Genomic DNA, 17,626 nt, shown 5'->3' with positions numbered 1-17,626 from the left:
CAACTTACTCAGCCTGTGTATATAACTGCTAGTCATGCTTTGACCCATTTGTAATAAAGGGCTAACACACATTTTTTGTTGTTTTTGAGATTTCAGATTTTATTTTCATGTGGTCAGAAACTTGATGTCTTTTCTGCCTATAATGTATTCTATCAGATACAATCTTTAAAATATTGCCTGACACAGAATGCTTTAGAAATGCTCACATCTTCCCATCCCCCAAACCCTAAATCTGTATAAGTATTGATGACTTTAGACATTTTTGAATACAATGATTAAGTACCTTAGAAAGGAAACAGGTCTATACCTGAAAAATGAGCTATTTTTTTCCACAGAGAATCCTTGTTATATTAAATCATGTCAGAATAATTAGATGTCAGTCAAAATTTATCACAAATAACTTTTCTCTCTCCAGGAAGTTTACTAGCGTGGTTGTAGGTTGCAGAGAAGAATGTTAAATGTTTAAGTAGGTATATGAGAGGTATATTTAAGTTAGGTTGTTTCACATGTGCATGTGAGTGTGTGTGTTTGTGTGTGTGTGTGTGTGTGTGTGTGTGTGTGGTGTGTATGAAAGGTTTGAGTGTGTATGTTTAGAGACCTTATAGCCAGACAGGGGTCAAAGAAAGAATATTTATGTAACCCAATGTTTCCCCCAATTACTGCAAACATACTTTTCTATTTTCACTAGTAATTTACCCAATAAATAGCCTGTGCATATGTTTTGGAAAAATGCCTAATAATGAACAGGCCCAGAGTGCTCTCATTGATGTACTTTTTTTTTCTTTTTTATGTAGGACCTGATGACGTTTAAGAATTATGCTTCCTTCATCTCTCTATCAATGAGTGTTTTGTACATCTTTTATGCATGATGGATATGATGGATGACAAGGCAGACATTGTCCCTGCATTAAAAAGCTAACTCTTATAATTCCAAAATTTCCATTGGTACTAATGTTAATATCACCATCTTCCAAATTCAGTTGACAGCTTTACAAAATACTCAATCAGCAAGGGAAATTACACCTACAAGGGCAGGTGGTTCATAAGCTGGGGTATGTGCATAGGTGGCCAACTGCCCTGCATGCATGAGTACTCTAGCTCCAATCACCAGCATCACCAAACAAAACCCAAACCTTCCAAATAAGAACAGAGCAATCATACAAACGAGGAAACAAAGCAACTCTACATGGAGCCTTTGAAACTAAACAAATCAGACTTTGGGAAGATAAAGACATACCCACTTTTTCTTTTTTTTGTCCACTGTGAAGAATTGACATAACTCAATAAAAGTAGACTAATGTAAGATTTTCAGAAAAGTCCAAATTTTTGATATCTACTTTTATATCACTTTGTTCAAGTGACAACATTCCCCAGATTCCTTGCACTGAATGCCTAAATTAGGAAGCAGAATGAACTGAACTGCACACTGTAAAGTGCTCTCAGAACTATAGTACCTGCATTCCTCATTATTACATAAAATGTCTTATTTTATTTTTTTATTTTGATTTCTCAGTGAATTACTTAAGCAACAAAGAGATACACAAGTTTAGATATCTCAAATGTTACAGCTGTTTAAAATAGACACATGTAAAGTGTCAAAATATCCCACCATTATTAATCATAAGGAGTTTAGAGGGATGTACCTATTTTTGTCATAATTGTAGTATAAATTGCTTTACTGACTTGTGAAGGTGAGAAAAAGAGATATAGAAACAGCAAAGGTATAAAAAGCTATAACAGCAAGGAGGGACTGCAGTAAAATCTAAGAAAGAGTGGATATTTTTCATTATTATACATATATAAAACATATATTGAAGGAACCACAATAGGAAACGAATTAAGAACTTTTTAGACTTTTTTTTATAACAAATAAATAATTCAATCATAGAAACTTTCCCTTTGATGCAACTTCTATTTTTCTTCATGTGGGAACAGTGTGTGTAAATGCACTCTCAGAATCCAGGGCACAACCTCTGTGGTGCTCCTCAGGAGCCATCTTTTTCTGTTTGGACAGGGTGTCCCACTGGGATGCAGAACTCACTGATCAGGACAGGATATATGATAAGCCCCAGGGATATTCCTGCCCATACTGTCATACCTAACATTTTATATGGGTTCCAGAACTCTTACATTCTATACCAAGGGAGCTGAATCCATGGCCCATGTAATTTCTATTCTTAAACTGCTCTTATTTGTCTCATGCTGAAGTACTATAATAACCAATTTTACATGAAATACACTTAGAAAACACAGATGTCCAAAAATCATTTGTCTGAAAGCAGGTAAGTTGACATCATTTAAGTCATTATATAAACTGTGAATGTGTGTGTGTATGCACACATTCAAATTCTAGTCTTAAGACAGACCCTGTATGAATCCTAGGTTAACCATATTGCACTTTATTGGGATACCACTGACTGATGATGCATACCGTGAATGAAATTTTAGTCACATTCTAAACTTTTACACGGTGAGAGTAAACTCTACACTGTGTGTTTATTTGCTTGATTTTTCTCCTAAGACAGAAATAGCTATAGATTAAGGGGGTCTTTGACTACTGTGCTCAAGTAAGGAACATAAAGAATGGAGGTTAGCTACGAAAGTCAATCAATCAGTAAACAGTCTTAAATAATCCCCACTATGGTGTTTCATGAGTCGAGACTGGTCTGGAGCCTCTCTACTTCTGTTTGAATCCTGCATGAAGACTTGGTGTTGCCGGGAAAATGAGAAGGGTAACTAGTTAGGGTTGAGAGTGTCTGTGACAGCATCCACAGAAGCTCAAAACTGCTAGCAATACCTGGAAGAAGACCAATGTTTGCAGAGTATTCAGAATAATTGCAAAGTGGTCCACGAGTCCTTCTGGTTTCTCTAGAGCTCATAGAGCAGAGAAAGGAAGGGAGGAACAGGTCCAAGTTGGTATAACAAATGTGTTTACACTAAAATGAGACGAAAATAGCTTCAGGAGATGAAAATGTACCACGGAAGAAACTTCTCATGAATATTTTTTTTAATAGAAATACACAGGAGGGTTCAAAGTAGCATAACTACTCCTACCTGTAAGATAGGGTTGCATGCGCTGATAAAGTTAGGACTTGTTTTATACAGAGGTATAAGGTGAAGTAGATAGACAGTGGTTTTTACCGTAGGTGGGACAAGAGGAGTTTGACTCGGTCAACTTTGACAGATTGTCATACCAGCTGGTGCTACCCAAAGTGGCTTTTATCTGGTGGTCACAGTCTTCTCTCGGGGGGGAAAAGCAACCGAATCGCATCCCCTCTCCTCTGTACAGAGGGCAGAGGCACTGGAGTGTCATTATCTGGGCTGGATGGGTGGACACCGCACTCCACGGTTATGCAAAGTATGTGTGCAACTGATACTGTTTGTGTGATTATCAGTGTAATCCAGTTCTATCAACCACCCCCAGAAAGGAAAGGAGGGGGCGAGGGTGGGGAAAGTTCACACTTGGGAGATGACCTAGAAAATAGGCCAGGTGCTGGCCTAAGATCAGTTTCGAAGAGTGCTGTTCATAGGAAAACTGCAGGACAATTTATAGCACCTTTAAAACACACTGTCCTTAAATACGAGTTGTACTAGCTGGGGTCATTTAATCTAATGTGACTGTCATATTGACCACTGCATTTGTGCTTTAAAGAATGAAGTCTTTTGGGCTGAAACACTGGCTTAGTTGGCAAAGTACTCAGGAGCATTAGGATCTGAGCTCAGATCCCCACTACCTATGTAATAAGCCAGGAATGGCAGTGTATGTCTGTAAGCATACTGCTGGTGGTTGGTGTGATAGCAGAAACAGGTGGATGCCCAGGACAAGCTGCATAACCAGTTTATCCTAATCAGTGACCTTAGATCCCAGTGCATACTTATATGTACATACACATACACACACATACACACACACACACACAGAGAGAGAGAGGGAGAGAGAGAGAGAGAGAGAGAGAGAGAGAGAGAGAGAGGAGAGAAGAGAATCAGAACGAATTATGTTTGACATAGTCAATACACTGTTTTCATATGAGATTTATAACTAGAGCAATTGACATGGTATCTTTAGAAATACAGACAAAGGTGTGCCCTTTCCATCCAAGCCAGATAATAATACTTCAGAGCTTTTGAGAACTGTAAGTAGAAAAGGCCAAATGTTTTATCTAATTCTCTGAGGGCAAGGAGCCTATACCTTTAAAATACCAGTGGATTCCTTTACCAGGAAAATGTGCAAATATATTCAAAGGAAATGTAAGTCATAAGACTTAATTCCAGAGGGATTTCTCATAATAAAGGTGTAATTATACAACTTATACAAATGAGAGAGTTTTACTGGAAAATTAGTTAGGTTTAAAAAATCATTGCACTATTTGCTTTTTTAAAAAAATCATTTCATTTCAATCATTGGATTTAATCATTGGAAAAAACATAAATATCTGATGATTCTGCTTGTGTGTGTGTGTGTGTGTGTGTGTGTGTGTGTGTGTGTATGTGTGTGTCACATAGCCCTTAAAATAACAAGGACATGAGTAATCAAGACAGCTCTTCGTTGAAAATTTTTCAAATGTACAATAGGGAGGAAGATGTTTTAACAGATGGGCATTTGTGTGGCACATCTGGTCTGGTTCCCTTTTATAGGACAAAATTGCTTTAAACCGACAATTAGACATAAATAACAAATTCCTTGAGCTAAAAAATGTCAAATATTGGGAGGTCATAAAGCATTGTAAAAAAAAAAAAAACTCCAACATTTTTAGAGTATTTAGAAATAAATTCAGTATTTATTTAGGCTTATTTGCCACAGTCATGTGATTTTAACACTGGAAGGGCCTTCCAATTTCTGTAGTCAGGGTAGGTTGTGATGAGAATATAAAGGCAAGTAATTTTGCAATTTATTTACTTTAAGAGATATGTACAAAGAGAATGATATGCTAAACAATTTTAAAGTGAATGTCAACATTTTACTTAGAATTTAATAAAAAAAGTGTTGCTGCAGACAAGAGTTGATTTCATTATTAAAATGAAGATCAAACCCTGAATTAGGATAATGCCTTTGCTGATCTGCTTTTTAATTTTTAACACACATATATGTTTGAAATGTAACTCAGTGTCTGACCTAATGACATGTCAAGGAGTATTTTGGTCTATATTTAGATTTCACTAGACAGTAACTAAATTTCCTTGAGCATCAACACTCTACTTTTTAAATGTTTTAAAGTGATTCCATTGTTTTAATAATCTCCCTCAAAGTAATAAAAATCTATCACCAGTCCATGGTTAGAGCTAATTTTTAAATTTTATTTTACATAAATGAGTATTTTGCCTACTCTTATTTTATGCACACTGTGCACTCTCAGTGCTCACAAAGAATAGAATAGGGCTTTGGATTCCCTACAACTGAAGTTGTAGACAGTTGAGAGCTACTATGTGGGTACTGGGAATTGAACCTGGGTCCTCTGCAAGAATAGCCAGTAACGTTAACCACTGATCCATTTCTCCAGCTCCAATACTAAATTTTTCATATAGCATAAAATATTAATGACTCTATGAGGGAATATTTACTATTTATTTTTACTTTGTGACTTATAAAATGTTTTGTAAACAGACATACACACATATAATAATTTCTTTAAAAACTTTTTGCATTTCCCTATTTATTTATTTATTTATTTATTTATCTATTTTTAAATTAAGACTATGTGTGAGTCTATGTGGAGTATTATTCAAAAATATTGAAGTAGTAACTATAAAAATACATATACAATTCTAATTCTTATGACATTTTGAAAAATAACAGGTGTGTTAGATATTTTTATTTAATAAGGATTTAACTGCAATACTATTTCCATAAATTACTGGATGTATTAGTTAAAAGGACAAAATACAGAATAGTCAACATGCCATTTAGTATCTACAAAGAAAAGAGTTATAATAATTTGTTAAGATGAAGATCTAAGCACAAAAGTAATACAAATTGTTTTTGAAGTAGGAGTACTGGCACCTGAGTTGATACTAATTAAATAAAAATTATGCTACAATATAATTATACACACATACACACACACACATATACACATACATATATAGTATTTATATAAGGATAGCTATATGGTAAATCTCAAGATTTCTTGAGAGCAAGAGCCGAAGACTGGACCAGCATCTTTAATTCTTCTACAACTCCACATAATATAAATGTGGAATCTCTTTTTCAAAGTATAGCTCCGTTCTCAATGCACTGAAAACTTGTCCTTGAGCTTTAGCTAATGGATAACAAACACATGGCAGTTCTTCATTGCTCCTTTTCTATATTTCTTTTTCTTTTGTTGAAAAGGAATTATGTGTATGGGTGTTTTGCCTACATGTATGTCTGTGCTCTGTGTACATGCAGTGCTCTCAGAAACCATTAACATAGAGTTGATTTTCTGGGACAAGGACTACAGATTTGAACTTGGGTCCTCCAGGAGAGCAACAAGTGCTTATAAGGACTGAGCCACCTCTCCAGCCCTTTCCTTCACTCTAGTGAATTTCTATGAGTAAATCATCCCTCTTGGATCTGTGGAGCAGTGGGGGACAGAGAAACAAGACGGGCACTGAGGAAATCTTTGATTAATATTTGCTACATGATCTCTTTAAAAGGTCAAAAAAAAAAAAAAAAAAAAAAACCTGGAAAAGCTAAAACCCCACATTTGGAAGACCAGGGAGTGCTCTTTTAGGTTAGGCCACAGGCTGCACAGTTAACACCTCACCCTCAGCATCATCTAAGAGCAGCCCAGGGAGACTGAGAAAATGAGGGAAATGACAATCTGACATAGCTCAATGACAGCAACCACATACTGGAGGCCAAATGGCCGACTTACTGTCTTACAGGGCACATGCCTGCGCCACCCCCTTTCTTTCCTTTGTCACAGGTAGTAACTTCAGAGCATTGTACTGGGAAGCTCCTTACATCACACAGCAGTAAAGGGCACATGCTTTGGAGTCTGACTCCCTTGGTTGGAATTCTCTCTGCCTCAGCCTCCTTTCCAACATGATAGCAATAACAACAAGATGTTCTCTTAGCTGAACACCTGTCACTGTCTCTTTGGTTTCTCTTTTGACACAGTGATGAGTAACCCGAATGTTACTATTCTTTTAAGAGTTAAATATGGGCATTGGGAAGAAGGGTCAATGGCGAAAGTGCTCGATGTGCAAGCATTAGGACACAAGTCTCTAGAATCTAGACAGAATGGCACAGTTCTGTGCGTTTATAACCCCAAGGCTCCATCAGTGAGATGCAGGCAGACGTCTGAGCCAGCTGGCTGGCCTGTGACATGCAGCTGTGAGGAGCAGAGGAGAGACCCTGTCTTGAGCAAGGATGAAGGCGAGGATCAGCCCCCGAGGTTCTTTTTTGACATGCACAAGCCTTCCATGTCACGGGCACCATCAGAGTCACATACCCCTCATGCCCACACACACAACAAGAGATAAGGATGACTGCAGCCTAACCTTCCTCTTCAGCTATATGCCTGCCTTTATAATAATATAATCCCTCATATATTCAATTTCCAATTATTACAAAAATAAAGATTTTTATTAGAGTGAATTTCTCCACTTTGGAAAGATTCAAAAGATGACCCAATTAAAATATTATTAACCAATTGTTCAATGGTAGACAAAGATACACATTACTGAAAAGTTATCAAAAGTTGAACAGAAAGTCTGATTGCTTCACAAAAGATCTTTAAACTCTTTAAAAAGCTGAAAAAATATTATTATAGATTAGGCATTATGGGTGCAGTTTAGATTTTAAAAATCTAAACTTAAGCACCACTCTGAAAGAAAGAAAGAAAGAAAGAAAGAAAGAAAGAAAGAAAGAAAGAAAGAAAGAAGAGAGAGGAGGATTGGGGAGAAAGAAAGAAAGAACAAATGAATGAACAAAACAAAGGAAGGAAGGAAGAAAGGAAAGAAGGAAGGGAGGAAGGGAGGGAGAGAGGGAAGGAAGGAAGGAAGGAAGGAAGGCAGGAAGGAAGGAAGGAAGGAAGGAAGGAAGGAAGGAAGGAAGGAAGGGGACTGGCTTTATACTTCAAGATGCAACATTAAGCACACAAACACACACACACACACAATATTTATATGTATTAATGCAAAGACCTTTTCATTAAAAGTATTCTCCTCATCACTAGACTTGCTGATATGAATATTATTTCCTAATGTGAAAACAAAGTTTTAATTACATATTCCATGGAGTGCTTAGTACAGGGCTGTGGCACAATTGGCCATAAATGCTAGATCTTACTTATAAACACTACTGAGCCACTGCTTAACACATGACTATATTTTGTCCTTTAAAACATGTGAATACCACACTGAAAAGTAGATTAAATAGTCCATACAAGACTTGACATATACACGTATATATAATACTATTGAGACTCTATGAATTCCACACAATTTTTATGTGTTTCCTTTCTTAAACTAGAATATTTGTGACAAGAATATATAATGCTCACCAGTACTGGGCCTATTGCTACCAACCACTAACTGAAATCAATGTAGAAAAGTTTCAGTCTATAACACAGGAGGCAGATCTGTGGTACTAATATCCAAGATGATTATTAACTACAGTAGGAGAAGGGGCAGTTGTTACTCAGAGAAGAGGATAGTAAAAGTTCATCCCACCAAGGATAATATCCATCAGAAAAGAAATGGAAAGTCACTGTAAAGCACCAGTTCTTCAATGTAAAGTCAATTCTTTGGCTTCTATGGCCATTTCCTCAGCTTCTTTGCTTGGAGCTGGTTTTGCAGACAGGTCATTTCTACTTTTTCCTTGCTCTCACTTGGTTACAGTTAGTGAAGGTGAGGTATGGGAAGGACATGGGAAGGTGGAGAGGCAGATTGTATGTGCCATGTCACAGGTTGGCAGAAGCTGCTTTCCTCCACTCCAGGAAAGCTACAGTCCTTGCTCCTTACTTTCCCTTAGACCCTTGCCCTTCAGGTTAATGGCAGGTATGGCACCCTGCAATAGTTCTTTCAATGCCTCAGTGTATCACTAATTATATTAATTTCCCTTAAGTCTAACCATCCTCTTGCAAAGGAGACCTTTAATGGTCTCCAGTGAGTGTTGTACAGTTAAGATCAGTAGAGCAAGCAAGAGTTATGGGAGGAGAAATGGCCTACAGCTGTACAATCAGTTAAAACAGAAATCTGATCTCCTGTTACTGCTGGTAGCATAGAATGGAGGGTAAGGACTGGGAACCAATAGCATCTACATGCCATCACATGTATAGTAATGGGTAGAGAGAGGAAAGCTTCCTGTGACAAAGGTCATTTTAATGGCTCTAAGGGACACTGAAAATGAAAAGACAAAAGAAAAGCCTTCAATGCTCCAGTACACCAAAGGTGGAATCAGAGAGTATTTATCTGCTTTAAAGGATCATGCTTTCCCTAAACCTAGAGCAAATAAAGCTGAAGGCTACTCCCAAAGTCTGATTTGTAGGTCTGAGCAATTGCACTGCTGTATAAAATGAGCAATACTCAAACTACTAATTCTTAGTCATGGAGCACTGATAGGGGAAAAGTCATGCATCTGTGGGTGAAAACAGACATCTGGGAACCTATCAGAAAATGGAAAGACTGTGGGTAGAAAATCATGCCATATACTTATTAAATTGTGTAGTGGGGTGAACCAACACATAGGAGGGTCTGTGTACTGAGTGTGGACTTCATCACACTATAACACTCAAATCCAATGTCATTCAAACTAAAGTCTTTGCCATAGCCATTGCCCTCAGGTGTGGAGCCAACATGATTTTTTTGTAAAACAGCTCTTATCAACAGAGCTACTCAGAAGCAGTGTGCCCTCTCGCTGCAGGGACAGCATACTTTCACATGCTTACCTTGTTAACTCTCATGATAAGAGTCTGGAGAAATCTTCATCTCCACCTACCATAAGAAACTACTAGTGTGCATGACACTGCAGCAGCTGGACTTGGTGACCAGGAAGAAGCAAAGATCCATGAGTCGTAAGATAAATGCTAGCGAACCATGGATAAACTCCTCTAGAGTTTAAGGGTGTTCTGTACTGGTGAAATATTATGAGCCTAGTGGTCTGGGCTGACTGAAATAGAACTTCTATGCCTTTGGATAAATTTCTGTTACCTGCAGTTTTACAATCCTTGGTGGTCTCTTGATTCTGGAAGTGGCAGAATGTACACATGAATATGCTGCCTTAATATGTGCCTTAAGTAAGCTACACTGCCAGTTTTGCGGAGAACCTAGAGCAAAGGGGGGCCTGCAATATACCCTCATGATGAAAATTACACTTTACAGTCTTGGCTTTTTAAAATCCAGCACACAACAATTATTTCTGGAAAAAGTCACTGGAGAAAAGAGGAGATCTATGATGTCCTTGTCAGGTAAGGTTCAGATTGACAAGCTCTAATGGTTTTGTTATCAAGATCTTTGACCAATAGCTATTCTCAATTTTAAAAGCAGCTCTTAATTTGTTGGTAGTGCTAATGATGCTAGCTCAAATCACACCCTATGAACTAGGTTTTGTCTGATAATTCATATCGTAACAGAAGATGGATATAATGGTATTTCACTGTTCAATGAACTTGGACCACATAGTTGGAGAACAAAAGATGCTTCATGAACAAGTGGTTCGGGTGTCCATGGTAACTGCTACTACACAATTTGACCCCTTCAACCTACATCAATCACCTTGTGTCAGGTTATCAATAAAGCTAGTAGAGAAGGAAAAGTGGGTCTAGTTTGTAAATGAATTGCATAGCACTTGGTGCTAACTTTGACAATTGTAGTTTCAGGTCCACTTTCGAGACATAATGGAAAAGAGATTCCTCAGCTGCCAGAATTTCACCAAGTCCTTTTGATTATATACTGTGCAAAGAAGAGATAGCCTAAGGAAATGACACATCACATGGCTATATGGCCATCAAACAGACTGGTGATACAGGTTTATGGAGAGCTTTACAGATATAACCCTCATAATTGGAACAAAATATGGTCATATGACATCCCACACTTCTTAAGTGAATCCACTATGGAGAAGGCTCCAAGTAACATGGACAAAGCTTCTTATGGACATCCATCAAAGTGCTTACCTTACTACCCTAGTGTCTACTCACTGGACCCATTTTCAAATGCTAATAGAAACAAGGATTGAAGCTATAAATTCAGCTACATGTACTCCCTCTCCCCTGTAACTGATGCAGCTGCTATCACTGCTGAGCTCAGTTTTTCAATGCTGAGTCCCTGATATTCCCCAAGTGGTCAACCTGCCGATAGTATCCTATTGGTTATACCAGACTCCTTATAACATGGAGAAGGAGTAACTGAAAGACGTTTAAGGAGAACTTGCTGTTCCTCCTTAAGCTGCTCCCTGAGTGGAATTAGAAGAACTGACCAGTTCCTGTGATATCCCTAGTCACACTGCCTCCAACAAAAAATTTTTTTTGATGGAAAGAAATATAACAGACTCAAACCTACAGAATCCATTTACATTCCTCATGTTCCAGCATCCATAATCAGCTGGCTAAGTGAAGTAATGAAATGACCCCTCACTGGGAAGGCTCCTGCGTGGCTGCCATCGAGGCATGGCTGAGTGTGCTGTATGGATGAAGCACATGGCCTAAGATATCCTTTATTTATGAGCCTAGGAACAAGAGTTAAGATGTTTACAATTATTGTATGAAGCCAAGGCAAGATGACATACTCATGAACTCTTATGAGGTGCAGGGTCCTTAGTTCAGTAACACTTCAATTATATTAGAGTTAGAATATATAGGAATCTGAAGGAAAAACCTGCACCTCTTAAAAATACACCTCAACTTATCATATTTTCATAGTAAAATATACCACTGTAAGTGATAACTGGGATAGCATAATTTTCAAAATTATATGACGAGTTAATTATTATTCAGTTAGGAAATAAAATAAAATATATGCTTAAAATATTTTGTTTTCATATGCACATTAATTTAGCTTTCATGGCTGTCCCAAATTTAACAGTTAATGTTTAATATTGCTTTTTATAATTTATATTTATCTTAAAAATCAAGTTCAGCCTTAGGGACTGCATGAAGACGTGAGAGGGCTAGTGTGACCCAGCCTCCCCACACATTCTACAGCATTAGGTAATATACCATGTCAATTCGCATGAGACTATCACTTTCTCAGATCTTCATATTAAAACTAAAATTCAACATGTCTTCATAGACAACGCATATACAGAATATTTTATCGTAATTTTCTACCTTTAATGTCCAGCAATGGCAATTCATGTTGAAATCGATTGAGATTCATTCAGATTTCTGATTCTTCGTCCTCATTTATGTATTGATATTCTAGTATTTTTTTAGCACATTAAACATTCTTGATCATTAAATCATTTATGAGGCAGATAAAATGTTAAGACCCTTCTCAAAGACTACAGTTGGAAAGCTAGCAAAACAAGGAAAGTTAAAAATGAAATATATTCCTCCAACAGCCCATTTTCTAATGAGTACAGTACTTTCAAGTTCAAAAAGAACCATATTTGATTTCTCACTGAGATCTAAGCCTGACTACTACTGAATTGATTAAGAAACTCTACAGCTATCATGTTTTCTAGAAACTTCAGAAAGTAGGTTTGACACTCACTAGGCTCCAGTAACACTGGATTTAACATAATTACTGCATTGGTAATTATGAAACTTAAATGTTAAAGAAAAGCATGTTCTACTACAGAACACTGTTCAGTGGCAGTGTCTCTTATCAAGTCTGCTGATTTATGAAGACCCATGTGCATCCTCCAGATGCTACCAATACCAATAGACAGGCAGGCATTCAAGGCTCTCTCTGCCAAAGCTACATGCTTCTTAATGTAATGCTGCAATACTTTCTGGACTTTCGCTTTGACTTGGTGACACTTACCAGAGTGGGTCCTGAGGTGTCCCGTGAGGGCGTCCCTTCTTCTACAAGCATAGCTACAGAAAGGACATTTGAACGGCTTCTCTCCCGAGTGTAACTTTATGTGTCTCAGAAGGTTGCCCTTCTGGGTAAAAGAAGCTCCACACTGGTTACAGTGGAAGGGCCGCTCACCTGCAGACAGAGTGAGAAAGACCAAGCTGGTTATTATACGGGAATCACTTGGAGGCACTGTTAACCAGAGACAATTCCCCAAGGTTCACAATGATCTTTCGTGTACCATGGAACCTTCAGTGTCTTAGATCTCTCTGCTAATACTGACTTCTCATACTTCAGGTCAAGTAGTCATTTCCTCAAACTTGACAAGAGTCCTGGTGTGCACGGGGAGTAGTAATAAAAGCACAGAACAGTGGCTGAGCAGCTAGCTGTCACCACTCAACTGACTATGCTTTTCATGCAGTACTCAAATCCTCATCGTCATGTTAGCACAGAGGAAGTATCAATTTAAACTTAGGGATGAAGAACGGAAGTCAACAAGAGCAAAGTATCTGATAATACTGACAGTGAGAATTGAACCTGGTCCGCTAGGGGACCCAAAACGGGCAGAAACAACACACAAGGCTTCAAAGCTCATCAGTGTTATCTCCAAACACAGATAACCTCCTGTTCTCTTGGACATGCTTGGCCATTAACAGTGAAACTTTTGGTGAAAATCTCCAATATTTCTGAGATAATCCAAAAAATATCATCATTCCTTCCAGATATTTTCTGTTCATTATTTTTGTAAAAAACAGATAATAGGACTCTTTTCTCATGTTTCTCTCAATGAAACTATTAAATACTATCCAAAAAATTAAGCCTGTACTATCAGTTCTATCTATTGCTCTCAACTGGCAGTCACTAAAATGATCAAAGATTATAAAAATATCCACATAGGCAAAAAGTCAGTAAAACTGGCAAGATCAAATGGATAACATCATTAAACCATGAAGAAAATACTTGTATTCTTCATCTGCCTGTTGCTAAGCAGAGATGAAATAAATGATAAACTGACATATAAACATATGGTAAAAATATTTCATTGTAAAGCTCAAAGTTTAGAGAGAAACCAAAATTAAATAGTCCCTTGGAGTTGACAGGATCCTTTTCTGTATTTGTTACAGGATGGGTATAATTTGCAGTTTTCATAATTTCTACTCTTAATTGCCATGTTCGTGAGGTATACCTCAGAATATATTTGGCCCATTATATAATGGAAGCTCACAGTTCCTCTATTAAAGAAAGCTAGGAAGCAAGACCAGACAAGCTTTGGTCACCTTCTAGCAGCAGCCACTGCATAGTCTGTCATACAGTTTTGTTACAAAACCTACAGAATTGAAAACCAGGTAAGATCAAGTATATACAGGATTCTACAGCATGCTTTCCTTTTGAATGTTATATGATGTACAAACCAAAAGCTTGTGTACAGGGCTTTTTTTTTTTCCCCTTAAAAATATGAAGCTGTTAGAGCTAAGCTAAAAAAAAAAAGGTTCTAAAAATGATAAAATACTAAAATTCATCATATTAAATTTAGTCTGAATTTTATTTAACTAGTTTGATTTGCTTATGTCTAAAAGACCTCAAAGAAGTTTTGAAATCTAATTCCAGCTGGGAGTGGTGGTACATGTCTTTAATGCCAGCATTTGGGGGGCAGAGCCTGAGGGATCTCCAAGTGTTCAAGGCCAGTCAGGTCTATATTGTGAGATCGTGTCTTAAAAATCTAATCCTGATCAAATGTTCTGTTTTGTTTGCTGAGACTAGTCTTGCTGTGTAGATTTAGTTGGTCTCAAACTTACGGTCTCCCAGCCTAAGAGTGTCCAACTGCTTGTTTACGGGTGTATGCTGCTATGGTTGGCTTCCAAACCTAAGTTTTTAAGATCCTTTTAAATTTTATACACATATACAACATAGCTTTGATTCTTTGAATTTTTTGTCTTCAAGAAAATAACAGAGTGCAACTTTAAAAATCATAATTATCTATTCTCCACCCTGACATGGAATTTTAATAAAAGGAAAGATGGGAGCTTCAACAAAGTAGCTGTGTAAAGAAAGAAAAGAATTAATATAAGTTGTACTTGTCACTTCCACTGTCAGGTTGGCTCTCGGACTCTTAAGCTTTTCCCTAGGAAAGGGACAAATTGGGAAGCAATAACACTGAAAAGAAATTCGTAGCCCTGTTGAAAAAAAAAAGTTTGAAATCATGTTTGCTTTTGCAGCAAGCTGATTTACTATCTTTAAAACATTTCTAATCTTTGAATTGATAGTTTTAATTGCTAAAGTGGCTAATTCAGTATTTAAAACAATGTTCGTCTGAAAAGGAAATGATACTAAGGGAACCACTTTTAAAAGATTTTTTTAAACTAGCTTTAAGCTAATCTAATAAGGTTTATGAGACTGGAGATGGGGTCAGTTAGCACTAGCACTTACAAAATGCTTCAGGTATCTTTGAAGCTTTTTACTGAGAAAACCTCAGATAGGAAGTGACAATGAAAGGGTCTGTCTCTAAGTACATCTGGGGACTCTAGCTCGGCTCTGCTGCTGATTGGATATGGACGCCTCTGTGTGTCCACAGGCATGAGCTGTAAAGACCAAGGCAAGATGTGGTTTAAGCTGTAGCTCTTTTCTGATAACAGAAAAGGCTCTCACAACAAGGTCCTCCAATTTCAGACAGAGCTACCTTTGGGATATGAGAGTTACTATTAGGTCTGCGTCCATGTTCTGTACTCATCAGTTGTCATTTTCAGGCTTTACTCATTTTACTAGAAAATCTGCTTAACTATGCTACATGCCTTGATTATAATGAACTAACTTGCATTCTGACAGCACGCTGTGTTACTGTGTTCAACACTGAAGCTGCAATTATAGTTACAGTATCAATAACACTCCCACTGGAGAAGAGGATAAGCCAGATTAACTTTGTCTTTGTATACATAATTAAGTTTTAGGAATTCTCCAATACAGTGTGTGTGTGTGTGTGTTCATAGCTACTCAGGAAAAATAAAAATTAAATCAACTCAATTTAAAAATTTTGTAAAATAGTGGGATTCTGATAAGCAATGTTGTAGAAAATTTCCCAAATTAGACATTGTAGAAATTCAGATATAATTAACTTGGATTTAGATAAAAATGAAAAAAAAACTTTTAGGTAAAAAAGTTATTTACCTTTTTTCTCTGAAAATGCAAAACAATTGTATAATGTTATGAGAAGTTTAAACAATGTATTTGAATTATTTAAATTTGTTGTTTAAACCAAATGGAGAATCAGATGTCTTTTTTGAGTGAGTTTATATTTTATACAAAGTATTATGTTCTTCATATACAGATACTAACAAATGTTTTAACATGCCCGAAGATTTTTTCCTTATATTTCTAATATTAAAGAGCAATCTGATTAAAAAAAAAACAAACTAGGTAACTGCAATTGTGATCCCTGATCTTCCCAGTGGTGGGTGCAGAAAACAGGACTAACAATAAAGACATTTAATTGAGATGTCGGCATGGTACTCTTCATGTCCATTCTAAAGCTGATTGTGGGTTTTGGTTGTGTTTCATGGCTTCTGGATGCAAGGTCTCAGGAGGCTCAGGCTGGCCTTGAACTTGTTCTGTAACAGAGACTGGCCTCACACTCCTGCTCTTTCCTGTTTCTGCTTCCCAGGATGACAGGTGTGCTCCATTATTCTAAGCTGGTATTGTTCTTTAAATGTCAGCCCACCAATTTACTGATTACCTGAATTAGTTTACTCATCATTTTTATTGTGGACAAATGGCATTTCAATAATTTAAATAATTTCATGCACATTTAAAATGTGTTTGAGCCGGGCGGCGGTGGCGCACGCCTTTAATCCCAGCACTTGGGAGGCAGAGGCAGGTGGATTTCTGAGTTCGAGGCCAGCCTGGTCTACAGAGTGAGTTCCAGGATAGCCAGGGCTACACAGAGAAACCCTGTCTCGGAAAAAAAAAAAACAAAACAACAACAACAAAAAAAAAACCCTAAAATGTGTTTGAGTATTTAAATGAATACAAATTATAGGGACCAGTTAGCTTTTGTGACTCAAAAACAAGAAGGTGTTCCTGTGTCTAGTTGTAAAACCAACAAGAAATGTTAGAGAGCCTTGGAACAAAGACTGGCTGGAAAATTCGGTAGTCTACAAAACAGGACACTGGGTGCTTAGTCAAAGAACAAGAGTGCTATATCTTAACAGGGAGCAAACATAAGGATTTTCTATATTTATAAATTTCTCATATATTCATTTCACATCAATTGAGTTACTACCCTCATTTTTTTTCCATACCCTGCATTCCCAGTGAAGAATGTGTGGAGTATCTGATGAAAATATTACCTGATTACTCACTAGTGTAGCGATGGCAAAAAGACAACAGCAAGCCATTAAAAGACACTAGAATTGGCACTCTAGTAGAGTACTAAAGAAAAAGAGGAAAGGTGCCTCAGATCTAATACCCCATGTAATTGGAAGAAATTGAGGGGTTCGTATTTTTTCATCCATAGTCAACTGTGTATTAGATAATTTATGAGCTAAAAACACTCAAAACATGCTTCCCAAGGGCATCCCAAAGGATTTAAAACGGTAGCTTTTGTTTAGCTACAGATTTTTTTTTAAGAGTGAGAAGCTCTAAAATGAAGACAATAGTTCCTAATATTATATAGAAAACAATTGGATTGTGA

At 37.1% G+C, this 17,626-nt stretch overlaps 1 protein-coding gene across 7 annotated transcripts in view; it reads right to left on the bottom strand.

Moving 5' to 3' along the window:
• The window catches only part of Ikzf2 (IKAROS family zinc finger 2), a 146,476-nt gene that overhangs the window by 28,934 nt on the left and 99,916 nt on the right, over window positions 1-17,626 (bottom strand). For all 7 annotated transcript variants that reach the window (XR_013109490.1, XM_076931720.1, XM_034497533.2 and 4 more), the window contains one exon: window positions 12,910-13,077. Coding sequence is in view for 6 of the 7 variants with exons in the window: in XM_076931720.1 (XP_076787835.1) it covers window positions 12,910-13,077 (168 nt within the window). In the remaining variant the exon portion in view is untranslated. The remainder of the gene's footprint in view (window positions 1-12,909; window positions 13,078-17,626) is intronic.

The sequence above is a fragment of the Arvicanthis niloticus genome, chromosome 3 (genome assembly GCF_011762505.2).
Source record: "Arvicanthis niloticus isolate mArvNil1 chromosome 3, mArvNil1.pat.X, whole genome shotgun sequence".
NCBI lineage: Eukaryota > Metazoa > Chordata > Mammalia > Rodentia > Muridae > Arvicanthis > Arvicanthis niloticus.
Note: the sequence above shows the minus strand (reverse complement) of the source record. Positions and strands in the feature narration are given on the sequence as shown.